Below are 23,477 nucleotides of genomic sequence, written 5' to 3'. Positions count from 1 at the left end.
AATATGTTAGAATGGAAGCATTCGTTGAAAAATGGCAAGTCGATCTTTAGGGATATGTTATTAACCTTTTGTACATATTGGGAGGGGTTGGGCAGGGAAACGAGCCCCTCCCCCCCCAAAAAAAACGGAAACCTGTGATAACTTGAAATATTGAATTTACAGTGTGCATCAAAAACAAATTGGGATATTTGATGAAAACTTCGGCATCACCTGACGATGTAATCGTTATATTTTGTAAAATCCCGAAAATAGGACCTCACTCTATCTTTAGTTTCTTTAATCTATTTAGCATCTCCATGTTACAAGCTTTTTGGGGGCGCAGGATCATTTTTTTGCCACCTGCTGATATCGTGCATTTTACAGACCGGCCAAACTTTCCCTTTGCCTAAAATGTTATTGAATTGAAATTTGACGGGTCTTATATGTTGATGATACAAGCTGACTGATGAAATTTCAGCAAAATCAGACCAGCGGTTATGCTCAAAGTGAGCATTTTAGGTAAAAAACAGCCGGTCTGTAAAATACTAACCAACCACGTAAACAAACTGAAATTTTGCACACTGTCTGTCCTATATGGTTAATAGTACCACTGGTGAAAATTAAAAGTAGAAAGCTCAGGAAGTTCCGGTAAGAGTTCGACGTGTATTTTACAGACCGGTCTGCGAAGTACCAGATACAAATTTTTTCCGTAACTAGCCTCTTTGATTCAACAAACAAATTTACATTCTGAACAGTGCTTTTCTGTAACATACCAATCAGACAGGTGGCTGAACCAACATTTTTGCAAATGATCTTAAATTATCCATACCTACCTTTGCCCAAAATTTCAAAAACACCCCCCCACACACACACACACACACGCTACGCTCTAGTAAAAAAAGGAAAGATGCTTGGAGGGTTACTTTTCTATTCGAAAACGAGACTCCAATTTGTGATCAAGAAACCGTCAAAATCTCATAAAGTAAATTCTTATTTCAATTCGGACATTTTCATGAATTTTCTTAACGAATTTCGGATCAGAAGTCCCAATTAGGATTTCAACATCAAAATGGAGGTTACAGCGGGCTTCGCCGCACTAGCCATTCGACAAGTCTTGCCGTTTTTGCCGAAAATTATTAGGGGACCATAATTAAAAAATAAGTGGCCGTTGACGTCTATCAGTGATGCTATATTTTTACAAATACCCTGGCTAAATTTTAAGTCACTAGTATCAAAAATTCTGAATTCATCAAATGTTTTTGTTGAACTATATAATTATATCCCGGCACAGTTTATCCTTTCAAAGAATGCGGTAACCAACATAAAGTATGTAAAAGTACGTAGATATGAATGTAGGAGCAATATGGATTACATTTTATTTTAGTTTTCGATGGAAAAAATACTCTGTTTCTTACAAGAAAAAAAAATGAAGATAAAAATACAAAGACTCAGATAATAATATAATAATAATAAGCCCTATGTTTTTAGTTTACATGCATAGATAATTATCATGCCATGTATGGGGGTCGGCGGATTCATGCCATTGGATACACTTCTTCCCTTTGATTGGTCCGGCGGACGACCAAGAGAAACGGAAAGGAGAATCGCTTGGCACACACAAGAAATTGTCAAGCCATGTTGTGCGAAGAGGCTCAGCTCGTTCCACGATGTACGTACATCTCATTCCAGAAATAGGACCTGAAATATTAATACAAATATACGATGCATGGTTGCATTTAGGATAAAACCTAAAAAACCAAAAAATCATTCAGGATAAAAATACAAAAGTTGCTGAGATAATCTTTCGCCTGTCTTAAGTTATGTTTTAAATCTTGAACGCAAGAAAAAATATACGATAACTAGGGAAGGGAGAGGTGGAGTTTTCCCAAGCAAAAGAAAATCCTAAATATCGAACTTGTTTTTGCGAATACGTTATTTTTGACTTTAAAATGAGCAAATTTGAAATTAATTCTGTCCAAATAGCGTAAAGGAGAGTAAACAAAAGGAGAGTAAACAAAAGGAAAGACCTTCTTACCGGCAGATGACCATCTCATACCAACACCTTGGATGCCAGGAGCTGATGCATGACAAAAGTAATTATCCAACCACGTCCCTGCTTTATCTGCACTCTCATGAATACGGGTACATGCCATACCATCAACCGACCCTGCAGAATTCCAGCGGAACTCCTGCGGCCATGTTGGATAACGAGCCGCCAAAGTTGCTCCACAAAGTGCTAGCACCAAACAAATAATGGTAAGAGTCTTCATCACTTTTTACGTTCGATCTTCGTTGGTTACTTCTCGTTCTTCCTCGTTCTTTGATGAAACTTGAATGATTTTCATGATTCGGCGACGGGCTTTTTAACATGCTTTCGTATTACGTAATGTTTGATTTACCCCCTGATTCTTTCTTATGTTCAGGGGGTACAAGAATCGATGGGAATCCATAAACAGAAAGATGCTACACACCTCTCGATTATGAAGTATATACCCCCTGGATAATCATTATAGTGTAAATAATATTTATTGTGGTAAAATAGTTCAATTACGTGGCTCTGGTTTCACGAGGACCCACATCGTACGTGCTGAATGTTATGATCGTTATTATTCCAGCTAGTTAAAGAAAAGACGACGTTCGGACGATTTAAACAACTAAATTTAAGAGAGAGGGTAGGATAAAAAAATTGAAGGGCAATGTTATAGTTTACTCAAACTAACATCATTCTGTAACCTGTATTACTTTATGAAACGCTTTACAATTGGCAGATTACTATTTTTAAAAAAATTTACAGGGTCAAATTTAACGAAAATTTTTAGAAGAGTGGCAAAAAAAAGTAGATTCAACAATATTGATTTTATTTCTTTAACTCTCAATGCAAAATGTCGAATCGCTACTCAGAAATGAGGTATAAAACGCGCAATGCCCAAGTTGAATTTGACATCGTCGTTTTCGATCCAAAACAGAGGAACTAAGTTGGGCTACATAAAGTACAGGAGAAAATATCAGAAAACTGGACTTTTACCGTTTTTAACTATGTTGATGAATCATTTTTTTGAGCAATATTCTAATGTTTCGTAGCATTAAAGTTACATTTATTGACATTGAATTAACATCTGTTTAAGCATTGCTATGATAAATATTGGATGTAAAATATTCTCTTCCTGCTACAGTAAAACTCATTTAAGGATTTGCAAACACGTACAGTTTGTTCATTGAAAAGAAGTGTGCACAGATTTTGAAAGTTAATTTTTTTCAAATTTTTGACAACCGTATTACTTCGGGGGAAAATTTCAATGAACACCCCCTCAAATAAACGCCCCCTGTTTATTTTAAACAAGTACACACCTGTTTAAGCATTGCTACGATAAATATTGGATGTAAAATATTCTCTTCCTGCTACAGTAAAACTCATTTAAGGACTTGCAAACACGTACACTTTGTTCATTGAAAAGAAGTGTACACAGATTTTGAAAGTTAATTTTTTTCAAATTTTTGTCAACCGTATTACTTCGGGGAAAAATTTCAATGAACACCCCCTCAAATAAACGCTTCCTTCGGTTAAACGCCCCCCCTCTAGGAGGGGTGTTTATTTGAAACAAGTAGCAGTATTACGATGACGGTATTCGAACTGGTTTTGACCCATTTTTACATTCCTAAATTGACATATAATTTGTACTCAAATAATAATGAAAAGGCAAAATAAGGGAGCGGTCATAAAGTATCTACTAGGGGGGGGGTGGAGGATTCTAGGGGGGGGTTCGAAATTTTTTTCGAGGGTTTAGGGGGGGGTTCCAAATTTTTTTTGAGGGTTTAGGGGGGGTTCCAATTTTTTTTGGGAAACTCAAGAGAAAATGTAGGAAGTCTAATTTCATAGTTTTACGTTTGAAGATTTCAAAAATTTTTCGGCCTTACGGCCGACAACTAATAATTTATCTTATTGGATATATGTACATTTCATATTGGCATTATTTGGGCATCATCGCCTTGACCTTTTGGTTTGTAACATTGAGCTAGGTGAGGGAAGTAGGTTAGTGGCTCTCACAGCTCATCAGAGTGGTTTGAAAAAGTACTTCTTAAAAGAAATTTGTCAAAACAAAGTGTCTTTTAGCTAAAATGGTGGTGAAAAATATTGAAATTTTCGCCCGTCATGGTTGCGCCTCCTTAGCATCTGCTAATGTCAAAACACCTTATATTCAAATTACAAAAAGCAAATTCCAAGTTTCTTGACTCAAAGATTCCGGGCGTTACTTTCAACCATACTGCTCTTACAGTTTAATATTTTCACTTAATAATGGAGGGCGCAAGTAAGGACAAAAAATACCAGGGGCGCCAATTTCATAGTTTGCACCCCCCGAAAATTAAGCCAGGTCGCTACTGGGGAAAAAAAGCCGTATTTTTTTCCAAATTTTACAGAAGCTCAGAGAAAACCACTTGATGATTCTTGTCTTAACCCTGTTATACTTTAATTTAACAGGGCTAAACTATCTCCCTTACCTTATTTTGACATAAAAAACTGTCATACAAACAAATAATACTCTTTGTACCGCATCTGGATGAATTCTTTTTCGCGTAAAAATTTTCTTAGTAGGGGGGGGGGGGGTGCGAAAAAAATTATTGGGCCTTATGAGGGGGGGTTCGAAATTTTTTTCGAGGGTTTAGGGGGGGGGGGGTGCGAAATTTTTTTTGGATTTTTCAAAATATCCTCCACCCCCCTCTAGTAGATACCTTATGACCGCTCCCTAAGGTAACAAACCACGTTACTAAAGTGACCTTGTTTATAAATTATTTAATAAACGAACGCTCCCTTCTTTTAAACGCCCCCTCGATTAAACGCTCCTCCTAAAATCAAAGAAATATAATAAAACCCCGGGGCGTTTATTCGAATTCATACGGTATATGAAACAGCAAGGGGCCAATCCTTATAGTCGGGGGAGGGGGCAACCCTTACAGGTCTTTTTTAAATTTTGAAGAACCCTAAAAACAATCATAATTTTTTGGCCTTAGAATGACTACAAATTGACTGAATTCAAAAGCTTTTTCACCAACAATTTTGATAAAAAGTGAAACGTTTTGAGGAGCTAGCCGTGACCTATAACAGGCAAAACCATACATTAATCGTCACTACCAAATTTCTTCTTTTATATCTATATATTAATAGCCGTAGTCTGTTATGTCTGTTTCCTGTCTGTGTGTCAATTTCGTTTTCGCAAGCTATGTTTTTGTTTGATAGATCGGATAAAGCCTGGTTTAGACTTTATTGAGCATTTGTTTTGAAATTTAAGGTCCTTCTACATTTAGTAATTTTAATTTCGATTGAGCTTCAAAAAGCGCAAAAACAGCTGTTTCTGGCTGAAAAACACTGTTTTTAAGGGTTAATATCTCGAGTTAGGTACTGAAATCACCCATGCTTACAATATATCTCTAATCTTAATTTTCTGAGAGCTTTCCAAAAATATACAATAGGTCTCCGTTTTTTCAAGCTAAAATTTTCATCATTTTTTGACCCTATGATTTTTACCTGAGACCGTCATATTTGTCCGAAAATCACACCAAAGTGTCCGAAAAAAATTGGAACCTAGGTAATTTTGATTCCCCTACCCCTTAGCCTTCCAAAAATATATAACAAGTGCTTTGACCAAAACAATCAAGCGATTTTACAAAATGAAATCTACTATATCGGGCGGAACTTGGACAAAAATGTTACAAAAGTTTCAACTTTTAAAACTAAAACCGCAAAACATAAAATTGTCCACTTGACACCTTTATTGACGTATGAACAAGTAACAAGAGATCTTGATTACGTGAGGAATCTTGACCAGTTATAGCGATTTTTCGTTTTATTATGTTTTACTTGTTTTGTAAAGTTTTGAATTCATCTGAAAGGAATTCAAAAGATCTGAAAAATTAATCGCGTCCATCCGACACAAAAACTTTTTAGTTGACTAAATTTTTTCAATAAACTTGCTTCGATGTTGCGAATGGTTTGATATCATCCCTTGAGCGTAGCGCGCAAGAAGTAATTATTTATTATCTAATGGAGCATCGTTTCACATATTTTAAAGACACTATTTACAATTTTTGACGAGGCCAAGTTGTGTTTCTTTTTACGGACTTTCAATTTTTTTCTGGGCTCTCATTACCAAACCTACCGTTTTTTTGTTGAATCATCATTGCTATTGCACTGTAAATACTTATCAGAAACAATTCGAAAGTTGTCATCTAACCAACCCTGGGTAGAATTAACCCTTCGAGCTTCTTCCTATTTTTTACTAGGGGAAGCATCATCTTTGAAATTTTAACCAGTGATTTACAAAATTTTGGTTCGTCCACCTTTCTGGTTGGTATTTTACTGACTAGAATGTAAACTTGACCAAAATCATGTATTGACTGATTGACTTGTTCGAATTTTTTTTCTGAAGGCTGATTTGTCAAATAAGAGAGACAAGTCGCAGAAAAAATTCTTTCCCGTGAGTTTTTGGTACTTTGCAAACCGGTCTGTAAAACACATGTTGACCACCTGCCGGAACTCAGGAATTGCCAGAGCTTTTGACTTGAAATTCTCACCAGTGATAGATATTGACCATCTAAGGCAGTGTACAAATTTTAAATTTAGTCACATGAGCGGTTGGTATTTTACAGACCGGCCAGATTTTTACCTAAAATGCTCACTTTTAGCATAACCACTTATCCGATTTTGCTGAAATTTTGGCTGCAAGTCTGCATTTTCCAATCACTAGATACAGTATCCTAGGGTTAGTTAGGCAAAATAGGGCAATTTTGGGCCGGTCTGTAAAATACACACCAACAGGTCGCAAAAGAATTTAGCCTCAGCCTTAAAAAAATACATGTCAAGTGGAGTTGACTCAAAAGAATTGAGCAAAAAAAAAGTAAATGTGAAAGAAAATTAGGGGGGTCCTATTTTCAATATTTTCAAAGAATGATGACGTTATCAGGCGGTGTCAATTCATATTTGGTGCACACTTGCAAAATTTCAATTAGATTTGAAAATGTTTCAAAAGTTACCTCTTTGCCCCCCCCCCAAGATTCTCGAAGGGTTAAAAGAGTGACCAAGAAGAGTTAAACGTTTTTGCTTTGGATGGTCAAGGCACGTTATATCAAATCACGAAGTCTACGACAAAGCTTCTAGCTAATCCTAAATGTTCAATGACCTTTTAATTGATAGATTTTAGCATGTTTCTCTTATATGGTTTCTCTCGAGCTCTACAAAAGAAATAGAACAAAGTATAAATAAATGTGTCGAATGGGCAGCTTAATCACACGATGAGGGTACCTAGCAAGGAAAGAGTAAATCGAAAAATGTTCAGGATTTTGAGTTTGAGCCTTCATTCGGTACAATTGAATCGGTATAAAAACCGATCTATCCAACACTTTTATTCCATACTCTCGATGCCAATGAAATGGTCACTAAGTGTCAAAATACCCGATGGTGGTGAAAGCCCGTTCACAGATCTTTCGATTCACTTTTACTCCTACTAGAGAATTTAGACTCTCTTTTGAGCTTAAGAAAAGCAAAAATATTATGGTGAAAATGTTAACACTTTTGCAACAGATACCAAACCTTAACTGGGATGCTTATGTCTTTGAAAAAACTCCCACTGCTGGAACATCCCTGTTTTTTTGACAATGTTTCTTTTTCAAATGTTGGACATTTCAAACCCATTTAGGCCAATGTACCACTAAAACTATATAGAAGACCTTCAAACGGAGCTAACTGTTCCCTACATCTAGATCAAACTAATTCAGGCAGAATCTTCACAATTACGTCACTGTAATGGTCAAATTTGGACCAAAATATGGTGAAAAGTCCAACTTGAAAACCTATATTTTTAAAACACGATCATGCCGACTTTATGTTAGCAAAATACTTCTTCAACTGAACGTGTAACACATTAACATTTTTCATAGACTTCTCAAATAAAGCATTATCGTCAAAACTGAAAATCCACACAGAAAGCATTAACGGGGGAAAAGCGTTTACTCTGGTCAAAAGAACACAAAATAAGTTGTAAAGCAGATAAAACTATACTATGATAAAACCTAATAAAAATGCCATGCAGACATATTTTCACCGAGAAAATATCAAAATGCTACCTTTCAATGTCACTGATTGTACAGCGCTTTTAAAGGGTATAGTAATGCAAGCTAACAAAGAAAAGGTACTTCATTGTTTCTACTTTACAAAAAAAATTGCAGATAGTAAGACAGGGATAAGAGAGGCTAAAACAATACCACACACGACACGCATCCCCCAATAGAAAAAATTGTGAGTTTATGTAATTCACTTAAAGTGAGGACGGAAGAGTGACCGAAACGATTTGGAACAACCCGTAGTTGTGACCCGCGAAATTGAGGACGGTAAAAGTGCTGATTTGACGTCGTCCTCATTTACTTAAGATCTATATAAATCAGAAGCTAATCGTTTCCGCTGCAGGAAAATAACAAACATAAGTCGGGGAGGACGTCAGCAAATCAATAAAACAAAACCATAACAAACCTGTATCATGCAGTTACAATAAGCGTTAGGGATGTGTATTTCTAAACCACTGAAGGGTGTTTGGTTGTAGTGTTTGAAATTGAAGCCTTCAACGCCATACTTGGAATATTTGATCTCCACTTTACGATACATCTTAGGAATAACACTGTTCCCTTGTTCTGTAAATGAATAGAAGTGAAAAGTAAAGCGGTAAGCCCTTCAATTTGTTTGTCTACAAAAAGTTTGAAAATTTTTTTTCATAGAGACCGTACTTGTCTGAAAAAAAGGAATGTTTACAGGCTTTGACTGATCTCGAGCTATATTCAGGCAGCAAGACCGTTTTAGGTAACACACTATGGAATGCTATTAAAACTATTGCCTCGCTCGGAAAGGCGGTGCACGAAAGCATTACAACCAAACCATTGCGATGAGCTGAGAATTAGAGCAATTCCTGTCGACATCCAAACTCGAGTGGTACTCAACGACAATATTGGTAGTTATTATTGTGTTATTGTAGTAGGGGCCAACAAATTCCCTTAATTAATTTACACAGAGAATTCCACGGAAATATATTATGGCAAGACAGACAGTACGCACATAGTATACAAACGAAACATGAGCTTTATGAGATCAAATAAAGGAAACAATATACAGTTCTTGGAGAAGATTTACAAGCTTTCAATGGACAAAATAATGGTTCTACGTACCACGGCTCATTGGCGATTCAGGACATTTATCATATTCTCCGTCCATAAGATAAGCAACCTAAAACAACAGAAACAAGCAACATGCTGAACGGACCTACCTGGTAATCAAAATCAGATAAAAATAGGACAAATAGCAAGAGAGTAAGAAAGTGTAATGAGCAGCTTGAATATAGGCACTTTCTGCCCAAATTTGCTCAAAAAATTATTTTTTCGAAAATCAGGCACCATCAGAAATTAAATATTACCATTTTATAGCACTATGCAAAAAATAACAAAAAAACCCCAAGCCAATCTCGAGAAATGCTCATTTTCCCTAAATATGACAAAAGGGAGTTTCCCAAGTAAGAAAATCCGATTTTTACGGCCAAAAAATTTTTTTTAGTTACGTTTTAGAGATACTTGCCTTTTATCTTTGTCCAAAAAATTTAAAAAAGTAATGAAGCAATTTCACACAAAGTCCAGAAAACCCCATTTTTAGGCACATTTTGGCCCAAATTTGCCCCAAAAAATTATTTTTTGAAAATCGGACTTCATCAGATTTTAAATATTACCATATTACATCAAAGTACAAAAAATCAGAAAAAAATATCGATCCAATCGCCAGAAACGCTCTTTTTTCTAAAAATGACATAAGGGGATTTCCCCAAATAAGAAAAACCGATTTTTTACGGCCAAAAAAAAATTTCCGAAACAGTCACTTTTTAGAGAACCTTGCTCTCCATCTTTCTGCCAAAAATCAGGAAAAACTAATGAAGCAATTTTGCTTTGTCCAAAAAAACTTATTTTTAGGTAGTTTTTGGGCCAAACTTGCGAAAATCCGTATTTTACGACGAAAAAAAATTTCCCGAGAAAAATTACTTCAGCCACATTTTAAGGTACCTTGCACTCTATCTTTCTGCCAAAAATCTGGAAAAACTAATGAAGCAATTTTGCACAAAGTCCAAAAAACCTTATTTTTAGGTAGTTTTTGTCCCAAATTTGCCCCCGAAAATTTTTTTTCAAAAATCGGGCTCCGTCACTTTTCAGGCATTGCTGTTTTGTATCATTGTGCAAAAAATTAGAAAAAACTAATGAGCCAATCCCGAGAAAAGCTTGTAACAGACGAACAGACAACGGTCAAATTAAAGGACCTCCCGGTAGGTCCAAAAATCACATAATAATGACTAACAACTATTATCCGTAGGGTATAAATGCTCTAATTCTCGAACGTATCTCAATAGTTTTATCTGTAAGGTGAAAAAAACAAGTCGATAAAGACAGATTTAAGAAATTGGATATTTTTTGACGATTATGAAAAAACTGTCCACGTTGAAATGAGTTAAAATGGTCGAAAATAATGGCCATAATACCTGATTACGTCGACCTTTTTTCGGGTTTGGAGCATAACCAACAAATTGCCGTATGGTCATGCTTTTCAATATGTCTTGATCGATAGGTGGTGTTGGCCTATAAAATTCAAAATTAATTTGAGTTCGAGTTATCAATTTCTTTTTTGAAAAATATAAAAATGTTGGTTGAAAAAAACTGATTCGCTTCAACATTTTTCTCTCGTGATGCATTAAAATTTCAGAGCAAAATACTGCAGTTAATGCTCTCTAATTCGAAGTTCTATTATTCGATAAGCTCTCGTCTTCAATCAAATTAAAAGTCACCGTCAACTGTCCTAAAGGACCTCTCTAAAACGACACTCTACTATTTGGCATTTTCTTATTCAATAAGCTTTCGCAGTCGATGAAAATTAGAAAGTCGCTTAAAGGTTCTTCGCTCTCTAATTCGATTTTTATGACTTTTTTATAATGGAGTTTTCGGCTCTACCTCCCACTATGTGAGTCGCTTTTGTATTCGAAATATTGAAAAAATATTCAATTCCTTTTGAAAATCGAATTAGAGAAATTAGAGAGTGTCAACCGTAAAATGAAATCACGTGTATTTTTGGAGAAGTTTTGAAAGTTTCTGATGAATCAGCAAAAGTGGCAATTAAAGGGGACGTCTGGTCTGATTTTAGGTATTGTTTTTTTAGAATTTTTGGAAAAATTATTCCAGGGAGATTAAAATGAGCTATCTCACTTCAAGAGATTTTTTTTCAATCACTTTCTATGACCATTTAAAAAATCCCTCTTTTTCAAAATTTATGACGTAGCTTATGTTATATGTTTTCTATGTTCTTTCAAGTAAACAAGATTAACTCCTCTTTCTGTGCAGCTGGCATTTTTATAAGAAAATTTTAAGTAAGTCAGAGATGTGCAAGAGCATTTAAAGTCGTTAAAACATCTTTTTCCCAACATTTTGTCAATGAAAGCTTACTCCAACGTCTTCATAGAAAACTGAAATATTTATATAGTTGTGGACTGGAAAAATCATCGAAATTAGGAGTTTGAATTAAAATGTTCTTATCAAAAGTTGTTTAAATACAGTACTTTAGACTACAGACAAGATTTCTGTTCTTATAAATTACGAACAAAGTTTACGTCAAAAATCTGGTAAAAGAGAGGAAATTGTAAAACGCTAAAATCTGAATATGTCAGTCAAAACTAAAGATTTTGAGTTCGTTTTTTCTGCAAACTTTTTTTTACTAATTTAGCTATCTGGCATAAAATTATGACTGAAATGATCTACCAAAGCAGACGTCCCCTTTAAACTTACCTATCATTTCTTTTGGTTAAATGCTCTGGCCAATCAGATAGTAAAGGTTCTCTAGAAATAAATTACCAAACTCGGCTCAACTAAACAAAACAAGCATGATTAAGCGTTTCCGCTAAATTCAATTATGTTATCCGTATTAGTTCTCGTTTTTGACGAAAAAGATAAAGTGAGAGAAACGTCTATGGAAGTTGAAAATTATAGCAGACCTATAGGGAGAAATATGAGTTTCTGTGCAACAAGATTTAAGAAATTTACACTGTAGCATGATGCATTTCATCCTTTATCAAGAAGTGTAATATAAATAAAGGTCTGAGAAGGATACTCTGCTAAAATATAGACTCTTATTGAACTTTATTTGAGAGAACCAAGACTCATCCAAGAATAGATTTAACTTACGAGCATTGAGGCATGGGTATTTTACTCAACGAAATCGACCAATCATCGATGTCAAACGCATCAAAATGTTGAAGCTGGAAAAGAAATCGAAAGTCTTGGTATACTAAGGGACTATAATGCACTTCTTTCTATATATCTATTGAATATATAACATGAAATACAGGAAAAATCAAAAAAAGATGATTAAGTAAGTTTGCGACCGCAGGTCGAAGCCTCCTTTTTCTTAGCTGTCTACCAAGAGGCAGAGGAGGATTTCCCCAGGGACAACGCACTTTGTGGACCGTAGCCGAATGTTCTACCTATTTACACCTTTTTTCACTTTATGAGAATTACAATGCTGAGAATATTTCATAGATGGCGAGCCTCAAAAATTTCGTTCAAATTTTTTTCTTCAGTTAGTTTTTTATTTCTTTATTTTTTGCTTCAATACTTTCAATAAAGCTTTCTTAAAGGCGATTCACTATTGCATCATGTGGTCATGTTCAAAAGTATTAGCGCTGATGGTGTTCATTTAATACCTCATCAGGGAAGACAGTTTCTTGTGATTGATGATTGAACGTGACTTGCTCTTCGTCTCGATCTGCCCACAAATGGACGAAACCTTCAAAGAATGCAGAACATCAAACACATGAAAACGTTAAATAATGAAGAAAAGAGAAAATTTAAAAACATTATGGGTACTTGTTTATGTGGATTTATTACGTAAAGGGATCAGATAAACTTGTCTAGTTCGAGCTAAAGAGGTATTCCAGTTGTAGGAGTTTCGAGACTATACTGTATTAGAAGTACTTATTATCAAGAACTTAATATTTGTCCTTGAACTTGAAGGGTCATTCTTGTTCATTGTAACATGATTATATGATTCCTCCTTTTGTAATCCTAATCATTGTTTTATACAGATTGGGCTTGCTCAGAACGAACCGTTAACTGAATTTTGTGACCTAGCTCCTGCGTACTGTTATTTTTAAACATTACTAGCTGAGATTCCTTTTGATAGATTTTTGTATCTATAAACTTCGGTTGCATTACAAATAAAATTCAAAGTACAAAAATTTAAATTGCTTGAATGCCGATTTATGTAATGTCTTTGAGAGGGAATTAAAAACATCCTGGGACTCAAACCTGCGTCATCTCCAATCCCAAGACATTGATAAGTATCCGATATACACACATCCATAATGGAACCTTGGTTATTGAGTTGGTAAAGGCCGGGATCTACCACCAGACTCTCTGGTTGACAAATTACAAATTGCCCACTCTAAGAAGTATGAAGACACAAGATTTGATTTATTTCAGTTTATTTGAAATTAATTCAATAGGGTTTAATTCACAGGTTCAAGCAGACATTACTTGACGAATGCCATTGAAAAAGACTTCAATGTTCATCTCGATTTTCAATATTCCTGACGAGAAATTAAAATCTTAACCGGGTACCTTATCGCCTATAAAAATCATCACATTAATTCGATTATTTCTGTATTACACTATTATAAACGACTCCAGTCTATTTTTGGTTATGTTTCTTCTTGTACAATGGGTGATAATGTAATGCTTACCAATGACAAAACAAGACATCTCAAAGTGTATGTCGGTAAGAAGCGCACAAAATATGGTTCAATCGGCATCTGAAGAGGAACAATGTGACAATTGTGTTATTTATTAGCCAGTACCTTCCGAAAAGCAAATTGTTTATTTGTTTTATGCTAAAACGCGATAAAAAAGTGGTTTTCGTCTAACAGACTAATTATTTCTAAGCTTGTTAAACTTATCCTTTCTTTTTAAGAAGCACCCAATCAACTTGGCCTTTCCAGAAAAAAATTGAATGTGGTGGGTGGAGGATATAACATTTCATTGTGACATTATGACTTTTGACACCCCCCCCCCCAGAAAGCAGGTCTAGCTAACCCCCTGGAAAAGCATCAGTTGACCCCCTGGACATTCAAAATCACCCTCAAACAGGGCGAAATTACCCCCAAACAGAGCAAATTTACCCCCAGGACAAGGTAAATTTTGTAGATTTTTCACTACCCCCGGACACTATATCTTCCACCCCCCATATACAGACATTTTTTCGAAGAGCCCCTTGTTAAAAAAACTATATGCAATAAAGAAGTGGTCAAAGTTGAAATTTTCTTCTCAAACAAAAATTACACAAGGGTTACTAAATTAGCCCAGACTCTTTATTAAATTTTGCCGAATTTTGAGATGGAAGAACCATTAGAAAAAAAAGGGAGGTTAAAATGATTTGAGATACGAAGAAAAGTTGCCACATACCTGAACAGGTGGGAAAGCTCTCAGTGTGCGTAAGTCATAAACCATTAAGTAAGGGTCAACAATCAGATGATTGTACCTAAAATTTTGAAATAATCAATTTATAATTTCTCATATATTAAAACTGATAAAACGCAAATACGTAATTCTTGAAATGCATAAAATCATCGGAAACCTCTGTTCAAAGTATTGAATACATTGATGAAGGTTTGAGTTTTGGTATCATTAGTAATTATGATCTTTTGGGAATACATATCATTTTGACTAGAGAAGAAGGCATTAATGGTGTCAGTCAGAGCAACCAGACGTAGCTTTTGCACAGTAAGTAGCCTGGTTAATAATTGCAATGAAATGGGTCGGATAAAAATAGATTTAAATGCGCAAATGTTTAGAAAACCCAACAATTGACACAACACAAACCTTTTTGAGAAACCAGTAGTAACCAGAAGATTTCCATTGAAATCGAAATCTGATAGTGATCCAGAATGTGCTTCCAATTTATGGCAAACCTCCAAAGATTGGGGATCGTGTAAAACAACCTGTAATTGGTAAAGCAAAATTTTATACTTCGACTTTGTAATTTTCACTGATCTGAATAAATTTTGCACTGTTTTCAACAGTGAGACCAAGATTAAATATAAACTACCGATTGATTGTTGACGATATTATTGGGATGCTAGTCTCAAGTAATAGCTTGATTTTTAAATCAAATAGAGGTTAATGATTGGCTAACTCTTAAGCCTATAGTACCAAGATTGGATTTTCATTCGATCTTTAAAATCAGGTTTTTTAGCAACAACAGTTGATTGCAAACAGAAAATGTGACTCCCCAAGCAATTTTAAGTACCTGAAAATAGGACTTGCCTTGGTACAATATAAAGAGTGACATAATAGCAACAAAATTGAGAATTTGAACCCAGTTTTGTTTTGAAGCCGTCTTCAAACTAGAAAAGAAATTTGAGTTTTGCTGGTCCTTGCTGCTCTTAACTAGTCGCAGACAGCCTGTTGATTTAACATTCCCGGTATTTTTTATTTACCATTTTGTGTTTGTTGGTAATGATGACATTAAAACAAATTTTTTAAAGTAATGATGACTGGTCAATCAAGAATGGTCTGGGACCAGTCCGATTGTTGAAATAGACGCTTTAAAGTGTCTGCTTAATCAACCTAATCTGCAGCAGCCTTTTGGTCAGTTTTTACCAGGCATTTAAGAACTACCTCAAGACCGGTTGGATTTTCAGGTGTGGCATATCGTTTGGAAAGTCACAAATATTGTCAATGTAACCATCTTGTTTTTTCTCTAGTTGCAAATCTTGTCCCTGTATGTGTTAAAACTAAAGGACCAACATAAAGTTGTGTTTTTTATAAATTAAAATTAAACACACTATCATACCTGTCCAGTTTTCTGGCCACAACATAGATAATGATTACTTTGCTTGACCACAACAGTGTTAGGTTCACAGGCTACCTAAAGAGTAATTTGAGATCAGATCACCTATCCTGAAAAGCAACATTAAATATGAGCTCCCTGGGTATTAAAATTCAAAATCATAAGGTATGCTGAATATAGTTTTGGTACAAATAAAATTCTTTCTATAGAACTTTTTTGGGTTTAACTTTTCTTCAGATGGTCAATTCTTAAGCACCTTCAAAGGTTCACTGTTTTTGTCTAAAAAAAGTAAACATCTAATCTATTATAAGGTAAGGAGAGAAGAATAATCTTGCAAGCCTCTTATCTTGAAACCAAGCCTCTTGTTAAATAATAAGCAGAAAAAAAAAGTCTAGTTTAAATCATTTCAAAAACTATTTACCTCGCTTTTCTGGTAAACATATCCAGAGGTTAAATCAAGTTCATAAAAATGTTCGTTTTCACCAGCAATAAGAACATAATTGTCAGCTGCTCCGTTTCCTCTGACCATTGATCTCATTGAAGTCATACCTTCATCCCTATAAAATATTTTTTTAATTTTTCACAAGATATTTGATTGTAGAAAATTTCTATAAAACCTCCTTTTTCAAGCACCTCTGCTGAAAGCTCTTCGGAAAAATTCAAAAATATTGGAGCATTAGGTCTGCGAAAAAAATAAAATAAATTGGCTTCTGAAATCACTCCCTTGCAGGAAAAAAGCTGTAGCGCATTTTCTCAAAATGTTCAAGAGGTTCTGCCTAGCAATTCCTGGTTTTTCCAAGATTCACTGAAAGTTCTACCCTTACAGTGCATTCCAGTTACCTAAAAAAACAATTATGTTCAGCACATGCAGGCACTCATTTTGCCTGGTCTTAGGCCCTATTCATAAAAAGGGTAACAAACCTTGCAGAGTATATTTTCAGTCCTTGCTTTGTTGTGTATCGTACTTCATCTGGACACAATGATAGCACTCCATGAATATCGGGCAGGATCTTTCTAATTTCTGAGTGGTGAGCTTGGAAGGCAGTGTACTTTTGAAGTGATGATCCATAGTAAGAAGTAATATGTCCCTGAAAAAATTAAATAAGTAAAATTTACTGTATTGTAAACAAAACCAGATAAAATATCAATATAGAAATAGACATACCGTATTACTTTTAAAATTATTTAATAAACGTCCACCCCCCACCTCAAATAAACGCCCCCTTCGAACGAATGGCCCCTCTAGGGGAGAGACGTTTATTGGAAACTTACGACTTTAATACTTCAATACCAGTGTTGATTGGGTTTGAAAAGGAAAATTTTAGTCATTTCTTGTAACCAGAGCAGTTTTCGATGCAATTTTAGTCGTTGAACCAAAGAAATTTTGCACTAAAATCCTGATAAAGAACTAAAACAAAGAGTATATTTGCTCTAAATATTTGACTTTAGACTGAAATTATTTAATAAATGCCCCCCCTTGAATAAACGTCCCTCCTAAAATCGAAAAAATTAAATTAACGCCTGGGCGTTTATTCGAAGTAATACGGTACGTGTCTGAAGCTTATTTTGCAGGGTTTTTGTTTCTGTTAAAAATTTTAACTCAAGCAGAACTTTCATTTACAAGGGTATTGTTTCTTTAAAAAGGAACTTTTTATGCCTTGAATCCCGCTGTTGAAATAATTAACATGTCACAAATTAATTACAAAATAAAAAAAATAGCATTTAAAAAAATTTGAAACTTGAACAAAATAAATCTTAGTATGTTTATATTTATCTCCCCAAACAAGAAAATGCACAAGGAATTGGACAATTTAGACCTGTGTCATTGCTGAATATTGACGGCAAAATTATTTTCAAGATTGTGGCAAACAGAATTATAGACTTCGTCCAGAAAAATGGCTTTGTCAATGAATCGGTTTAAAAAGCAGGAATACCAGGAATTCCAGGTTGTATAGAGCATGCATACAGAATTTGGGATGACCTGTAAGAGGCAAAAAGAATGAAGGAGAATGTTGCAGTGGTGTGGCTCGATTTGGCTAACGCATACGGGTCGGTACCGCATGACATGATACAGAAAGGAATGGATTTCTTTTGGATACCAGAACCCATACAACAGTTCGTGATGAAATATTACAGTCTTTTTAAGATGCGTTTCACAGCCACAGAGTTCACAACAACATGGCAGAGGCTCGAAATTGGGATTGCGGCAGGATGTACTATATCGGTCATTTTATTTGTGCTAGCCATGGAATTGTTACTGCGAGCATCGAACACCAACAGCGCAAGTATCCCAAAACTGAGAGCATTTATGGATGATATAGCAGTGAAGACAACAAACCAGGAACTAATGCGAGAAGTACTGCGCAGACTCGACGAGCTCATTAACTGGTCTGATATGAAATTCAAAGCTAAGAAATCCCGAAGTATAACTTTGATAGTAAAGCAGTTTGAAGTGAGATACATCATTGGTGGTGAAAACATACCAACAGTCAAAGAAGAGCCAGTCAAAAGCTTAGGTAGATGGTATAAAGGTGAATTGAGAGATAGCGAACAAGGGAAGCTGTTGAAAGAAAACGTCGAAAAAGGGCTTAAAGCTATCGACAGGACAGAACTGCCAGGGAAATTCAAATGCTGGTGCCTCCAGTATGGTTTATACCCAAGGATACGGTGGCCATTACAGATGTACGAAATACCGTTGACAACAGTTATAGAAAGAATAGAGCAAAGATGTGGTGTATTCACTAGAAAATGGTTGGGTCTCCCCAAACAACTGAACAATTCAGCGTTATACGGCAAGATGAACCAGTTACAGCTACCAATTTGCTCCATAGTAGAAGAGTATAAGGCGACAAAGGTACAGACGGTTATGATGCTAAGATTTTCGAATGACAATGAAATAAAAGAGAACCCCCCACTAGTGAAGACTGGGAGAAAATGGAAGGCGGAGGAAGCAACTTGCCAAGCAATATCGAATCTTAAACATGCGGATATTGTAGATGCGGTGCAAGAAGCTAAAGAGGGAGTAGGCCTGCTAAATTTCTGACCATTCAGAGAGGCAGGTAGAAAACAGAAGCGACAGGCAGTGGTTGCCGAAGTAAAGAGACAAGAACAGGAAAAGCGATATCTTTACCTTGTACAATGCCCCTTAACAAGGCCAATGTGTAAGATGGGAAGAGAACGTAGTAGAACGCAGGATTGGGTGGAAGGAGATTTGGAGCTGGCAGCGGTCCCGAACCTCTTTCCTAATTAAGTCCACGTATGATGTTATGCCGTCACCCGCGAACTTGCTTAGATGGAAAGTGGCCCAAGACGATAGGTGTAAATGTGGCAAGAAGGGAACCCTCAGGCACATCCTATCAAACTGTCATCTCTCTCTCGACAGGTATACCTGGAGACACAATGAGATACTGAAGATCATCCACGACGTCCCGAAGAGAAAGCTCAATCAGTTCAATGATGGCGCCTTACCCAAGGTGGAAAAGATCCCCAGAATGAGATTTTGCTCCAGGTAGCCAGTGAATAAGTACTGTGAGTACCCAGTGCACAAGTGAAAATCAAAATGAATTATTAAAATTTGTGAAAATCTGATTTCCTTGACATCTTGACTCTATGACTGTCAAGTCAGATCTGAAGTGAACTGAAATGTGTGCCTGTATTTATATAAAAAATAAGTCCCTATCCATATTATGTCATTAAATTAACTAAGTGAAAAAAGCAATTAAATGAGTAAATAATTAAAAGTAATTATCCTAGAGTGACATATTGTTGACAAAAATGAACTTTAAAACAAAAGACACTCCACATGAGAATTGAGAAACTGATGTGTCACAAGGGACTGAATGAAACAAAAGAACAAAGGAAAACAAGTGAGACTCAATGAAAACTGTGAAATAAATTTTTTGGTTTTTCTAATTTTATAATTTTTATGGAAACATATTCAACAATACCTAGGTTGCATTACACTCCCGGCCAAAGCAAAACAATTTATTTTCCAGTTCAGTCTATTAGAACAGTTCAGTAAACAAATCTGGATCATCAATACCATGTACAAGAATAAGACTTCGAACCGATCTCGAGGTTTCACGTTTGACATTTTCGTTTGGATTCTTATATTCTACCACGACACGTCTGACATTTCCATCGTCCCCGGTTTCGATTGATTTGATCATCCCGTACGTGTAGGTTTTGCTGATCACTGAATTGACTTTTGTGAATAAAACAATATCGCCAATTTGAAGGTTACGATCTTGGCGAAACCATTTGCTTTGGTGCATTAACTTTGGTACATGACTCAAGAGCCAAGTTTCGAACCATGAGTCATAAATTTTTGTATTCGTTTTCAGAATCTTTGATGGATCGTCTGTAACAATGAAATCTCCAACAGGACTGCGTTCATTATTTCGTCCAAGAAGCAATCTGTTTGGCGTTAATAGATCCATGTTTTCAACAGCTGTGACGTTGCCAACAGCTAGCGGAAGATTGTTGCAGGTGTTGGCAATGGTGGCTGTCAGTGTTTCCCATTGTAGGATTGAAAGTCTTTGATTGTTGAAGGTCTTTTCCAATGATAGATTGATGTGTTTGATCTTTCTCTCTACCTTTCCATTGACATTATGTCCGCCAACTGGACATGTTTGAAATTCCACGCTTCTTTCCTTGAACATCCTTGATTTGACATCAGTGTAGTTCAACTTCATGCCTTTTGTAGCTTTGACGAGCTGTGATCCTTCGTCGCAGAATACTTTCTTTGGAAAACCATATCTCGTTGAAAATCGAGTAAGCGCTTGGATGAATGCTGAAGAAGAATAGTCGTCCATGACATTGATCATCACTGCAGAGGTGGAACAACAACAATACACAACTAGCCATATCTTTACTGTTGTTCGCATGTGTGAAGGTGAAAATGATTGATATGGTCCACTGAGGTCGATCTGTGAGTTATAAAATGCCGGAGCAACTGTTAGACTTGAAGGTGGAATTGGTCCCATGATGGCTTCAATCCGCTTCTTGAGGATGATACGACATTTTGTGCATGTTCTTCTGATTAGCTTGACAAGCGAGCGGCCATTAATGATGTACACTTTCTTTAGAATTTCTCTGATAGTAGTTTCAATGCCAGAATGACATGCAGAGCTGTTCCAGTGGATGTCATACACAATGCTGAAGGCTATGGGTGAGTTTCCATCGATTATAGGTACACAAAAGGATGAGCTGGATAGGTCCAACATGGCAGATGTGAATCGTCCGACGATTGTTGTCTTTGTATCTGATAGGATGCGTCCATTGTATGTTAGTATCCCATCTTTAAGTGTTGAAATTGGTTCATATTTTCGTGGTTCGACGAGATGAAGAATTTCTTCTGTCGCCTTTTTGAAGAAATAGAGCTCAGCCAAATGGATTTCATCGTTTGTTAGCTGAGTTGATTTGGATGAAGACTTCTTTCTTGTGATGTTGCAGAATTTGATAACGTAAGCAAGAATTCGGATGACTGTCGAAAAGCTTCTGTGGTTTGGGTCGATGAGATAATTTGAGTGTGTTGATCTCTTCTTGAATTCTTTGTTGCTAATGTGGAAGATTTGAACTTCTTTATTCACCTCAGAGATCTCTGAATCACTTAGCTTCAAATTTTCTGCACTCTTGATAGGAAATTGTGAATGATCTAAATGCATCCAATCAAAGCCATTTATCCAAGTTGAGGTCCTGGAAACATCTTTCAAGGTTGCTCCCTTTCGAGTGCCAATATCTGCAATCATGTTGTTAGTGTTGACGTAGAACCAATCTTGATTTGAAGTGAATCGCTTGATTTCGATGACTCTGGTTCGAACATACTGCTTGAGTGGTTTGTTCTCGTTACTTATCCAATGTAAAACAATCTGACTGTCTGTCAACTTAATTGAAGATTGGTGCCACGTGGTTAATGAGCGTTTGACGATCTCTCCTGTATGGGTGTTTATCACAGCAGCATACAATTCTCCTCGTGGTTGAGATGTTCCTTTTGGCACAGTTCTTGTTCTTGAAAAGATCAGTTGACACGAGTACTCTCCATTTCGCCGTAGAAATCTTCCATAGATTGAAACGCAAACCATTGAGTGACTGGCATCTCCAAAGTCCAGAGTGTCCATCTTTAAGTCGATTGCATCTTCTGGGACTATGGCTCGATTAAATCGTAGATCTCCTATTTCCTTCATCATGTCGAAATTTGATTCCCAGATGGACCGGAGGTTATCGGGGATGATATCGTCCCAATTGAGTTGTCGCTGTACTAGATCCTGAAGATCAATTTTCATTGAAGCTATTAAGGGTGAAACTTTACCAGTCAAATCAAACAATTCAGCAACTTTGGATGCACATTGTCTTCTTGTTAAATTTGAGGGTATACCTTTTATTGATTGTTCAGGTTTCCTCCCACGAATCTTCTTGTTGAAATTGAGTTCCCCAACATTGAGAGCTAGCTCATCTGATTTGACAAGCCATCTCATACCACCAACATGGATTGTTTCTCCATCATCACTGAGGGTGCTTGGTGGGTCTTCTCTTGAAAATGCTATACCTTTCAATTGGAATCCACCACGATTCAATACAAGTTCGAGCTCATCTGCACGACGATGAGCTGTTTCAAGGTCTTTCTCGCCAGTTACACAATCATCAACATAAATATCCTTTTGCACAATGTTGTTGACTTTGGGGTATTCCTCCTTTGATAACTGAGCAATTTTGCGCAAAGCGAATTCGGCTTGGTTGCTGGACGATTTGACTCCGTATATCAGAGTCTTGATAACCTTCTGTTCTGGTGATTTTGATGGATCCAAGCTGTTTTGCCAACGATATCTCTGATAACACCAATGACTCTTGTGTAGCTTTATCGTATTGTACATCTTCTTTATGTCTGTATGGATAGCTGTTGGTTGGACAGACCATCTGATTAATATTTGTTGAAGATGATTCAGGTTATTTCTGCCTTTTGCCAATACGTCATTTAGGCTGAAACCTGAAGCTGTAGGTTGGGACGCATCGAACACAATTCTACAAGGCGTACTAAAGGAGTTAGATTTCCAAACGGCTCTCCATGGAATATAATAATGCATCTTACAAGTTTGCAGTTGGTCCTGGTCTTCTTTTGGGAGGTTGCATACATATTCAACATATCCAAGTTGCTGCAGCTTTGCTTCTGACTCGAGAACATCTTGCTTGTCCTTTTGATTGTTGGGATGATTGAGTTTTCGAACTTGTTGCTGATATGTTTTCATTGCCTTGTCCTTGTTGTTGACCAAGCGTGCTTCTGGATCTGCTATGAAAGGAAGGAGTGCTGTTGCAGTCTTGCTCTCCAAATCAACGGTGATGGATGAATTGATGATGCTCTGCTCGATTTCCTCTTTGCAGCTGATGACATCATTTGATGGTTGCTTGCATGCTTTGCAGTTGCGACAATCTGGGCAGCGATATGATATCTCACTACCTGTTGCTTCTACTTCTTCAAAAATCTTCATTATTGTTGAAATGTGGGTAGGTGATTCATCGTGGAAATTTTGTTGCACGAGATCTGTTGAATTGCATTGGCTGAATCCTAGCAGAGGGACAGCTGATTGGCTTCTAATCA

The 23,477-nt window shown here is 36.3% G+C and overlaps 1 protein-coding gene and 1 long non-coding RNA gene across 2 annotated transcripts in view; both read right to left on the bottom strand.

Moving 5' to 3' along the window:
* The window catches only part of LOC136812626 (PAN2-PAN3 deadenylation complex catalytic subunit PAN2-like), a 42,756-nt gene that overhangs the window by 11,633 nt on the left and 7,646 nt on the right, over nucleotides 1-23,477 (bottom strand). Inside the window, exons 2-14 of the mRNA XM_067069156.1 lie at nucleotides 16,805-16,971; nucleotides 16,305-16,440; nucleotides 15,887-15,961; nucleotides 14,914-15,032; nucleotides 14,497-14,572; nucleotides 13,779-13,847; nucleotides 13,345-13,480; nucleotides 12,741-12,823; nucleotides 12,223-12,296; nucleotides 11,827-11,877; nucleotides 10,533-10,629; nucleotides 9,184-9,241; nucleotides 8,498-8,655 (exon numbers count right to left, since the gene is read on the bottom strand). Of these exons, the coding sequence (XP_066925257.1) occupies nucleotides 8,498-8,655; nucleotides 9,184-9,241; nucleotides 10,533-10,629; nucleotides 11,827-11,877; nucleotides 12,223-12,296; nucleotides 12,741-12,823; nucleotides 13,345-13,480; nucleotides 13,779-13,847; nucleotides 14,497-14,572; nucleotides 14,914-15,032; nucleotides 15,887-15,961; nucleotides 16,305-16,440; nucleotides 16,805-16,971 (1,299 nt within the window). The remainder of the gene's footprint in view (nucleotides 1-8,497; nucleotides 8,656-9,183; nucleotides 9,242-10,532; nucleotides 10,630-11,826; nucleotides 11,878-12,222; nucleotides 12,297-12,740; nucleotides 12,824-13,344; nucleotides 13,481-13,778; nucleotides 13,848-14,496; nucleotides 14,573-14,913; nucleotides 15,033-15,886; nucleotides 15,962-16,304; nucleotides 16,441-16,804; nucleotides 16,972-23,477) is intronic.
* LOC136812624 (uncharacterized) lies at nucleotides 1,333-2,302 on the bottom strand. The gene is made up of 2 exons (XR_010847371.1): nucleotides 2,015-2,302; nucleotides 1,333-1,677 (listed from the first exon to the last, which is right to left on the bottom strand). It is a non-coding gene; the product is annotated as an uncharacterized lncRNA (long non-coding RNA).

Source organism: Clytia hemisphaerica, unplaced genomic scaffold (assembly GCF_902728285.1).
Source record: "Clytia hemisphaerica strain Z4C2 unplaced genomic scaffold, Clytia hemisphaerica genome assembly, whole genome shotgun sequence".
Classification (NCBI taxonomy): Eukaryota; Metazoa; Cnidaria; class Hydrozoa; order Leptothecata; family Clytiidae; genus Clytia; species Clytia hemisphaerica.
The sequence above is the reverse complement of the archived record's forward strand: the minus strand, read 5'-3'. Positions and strand labels throughout refer to the sequence as shown.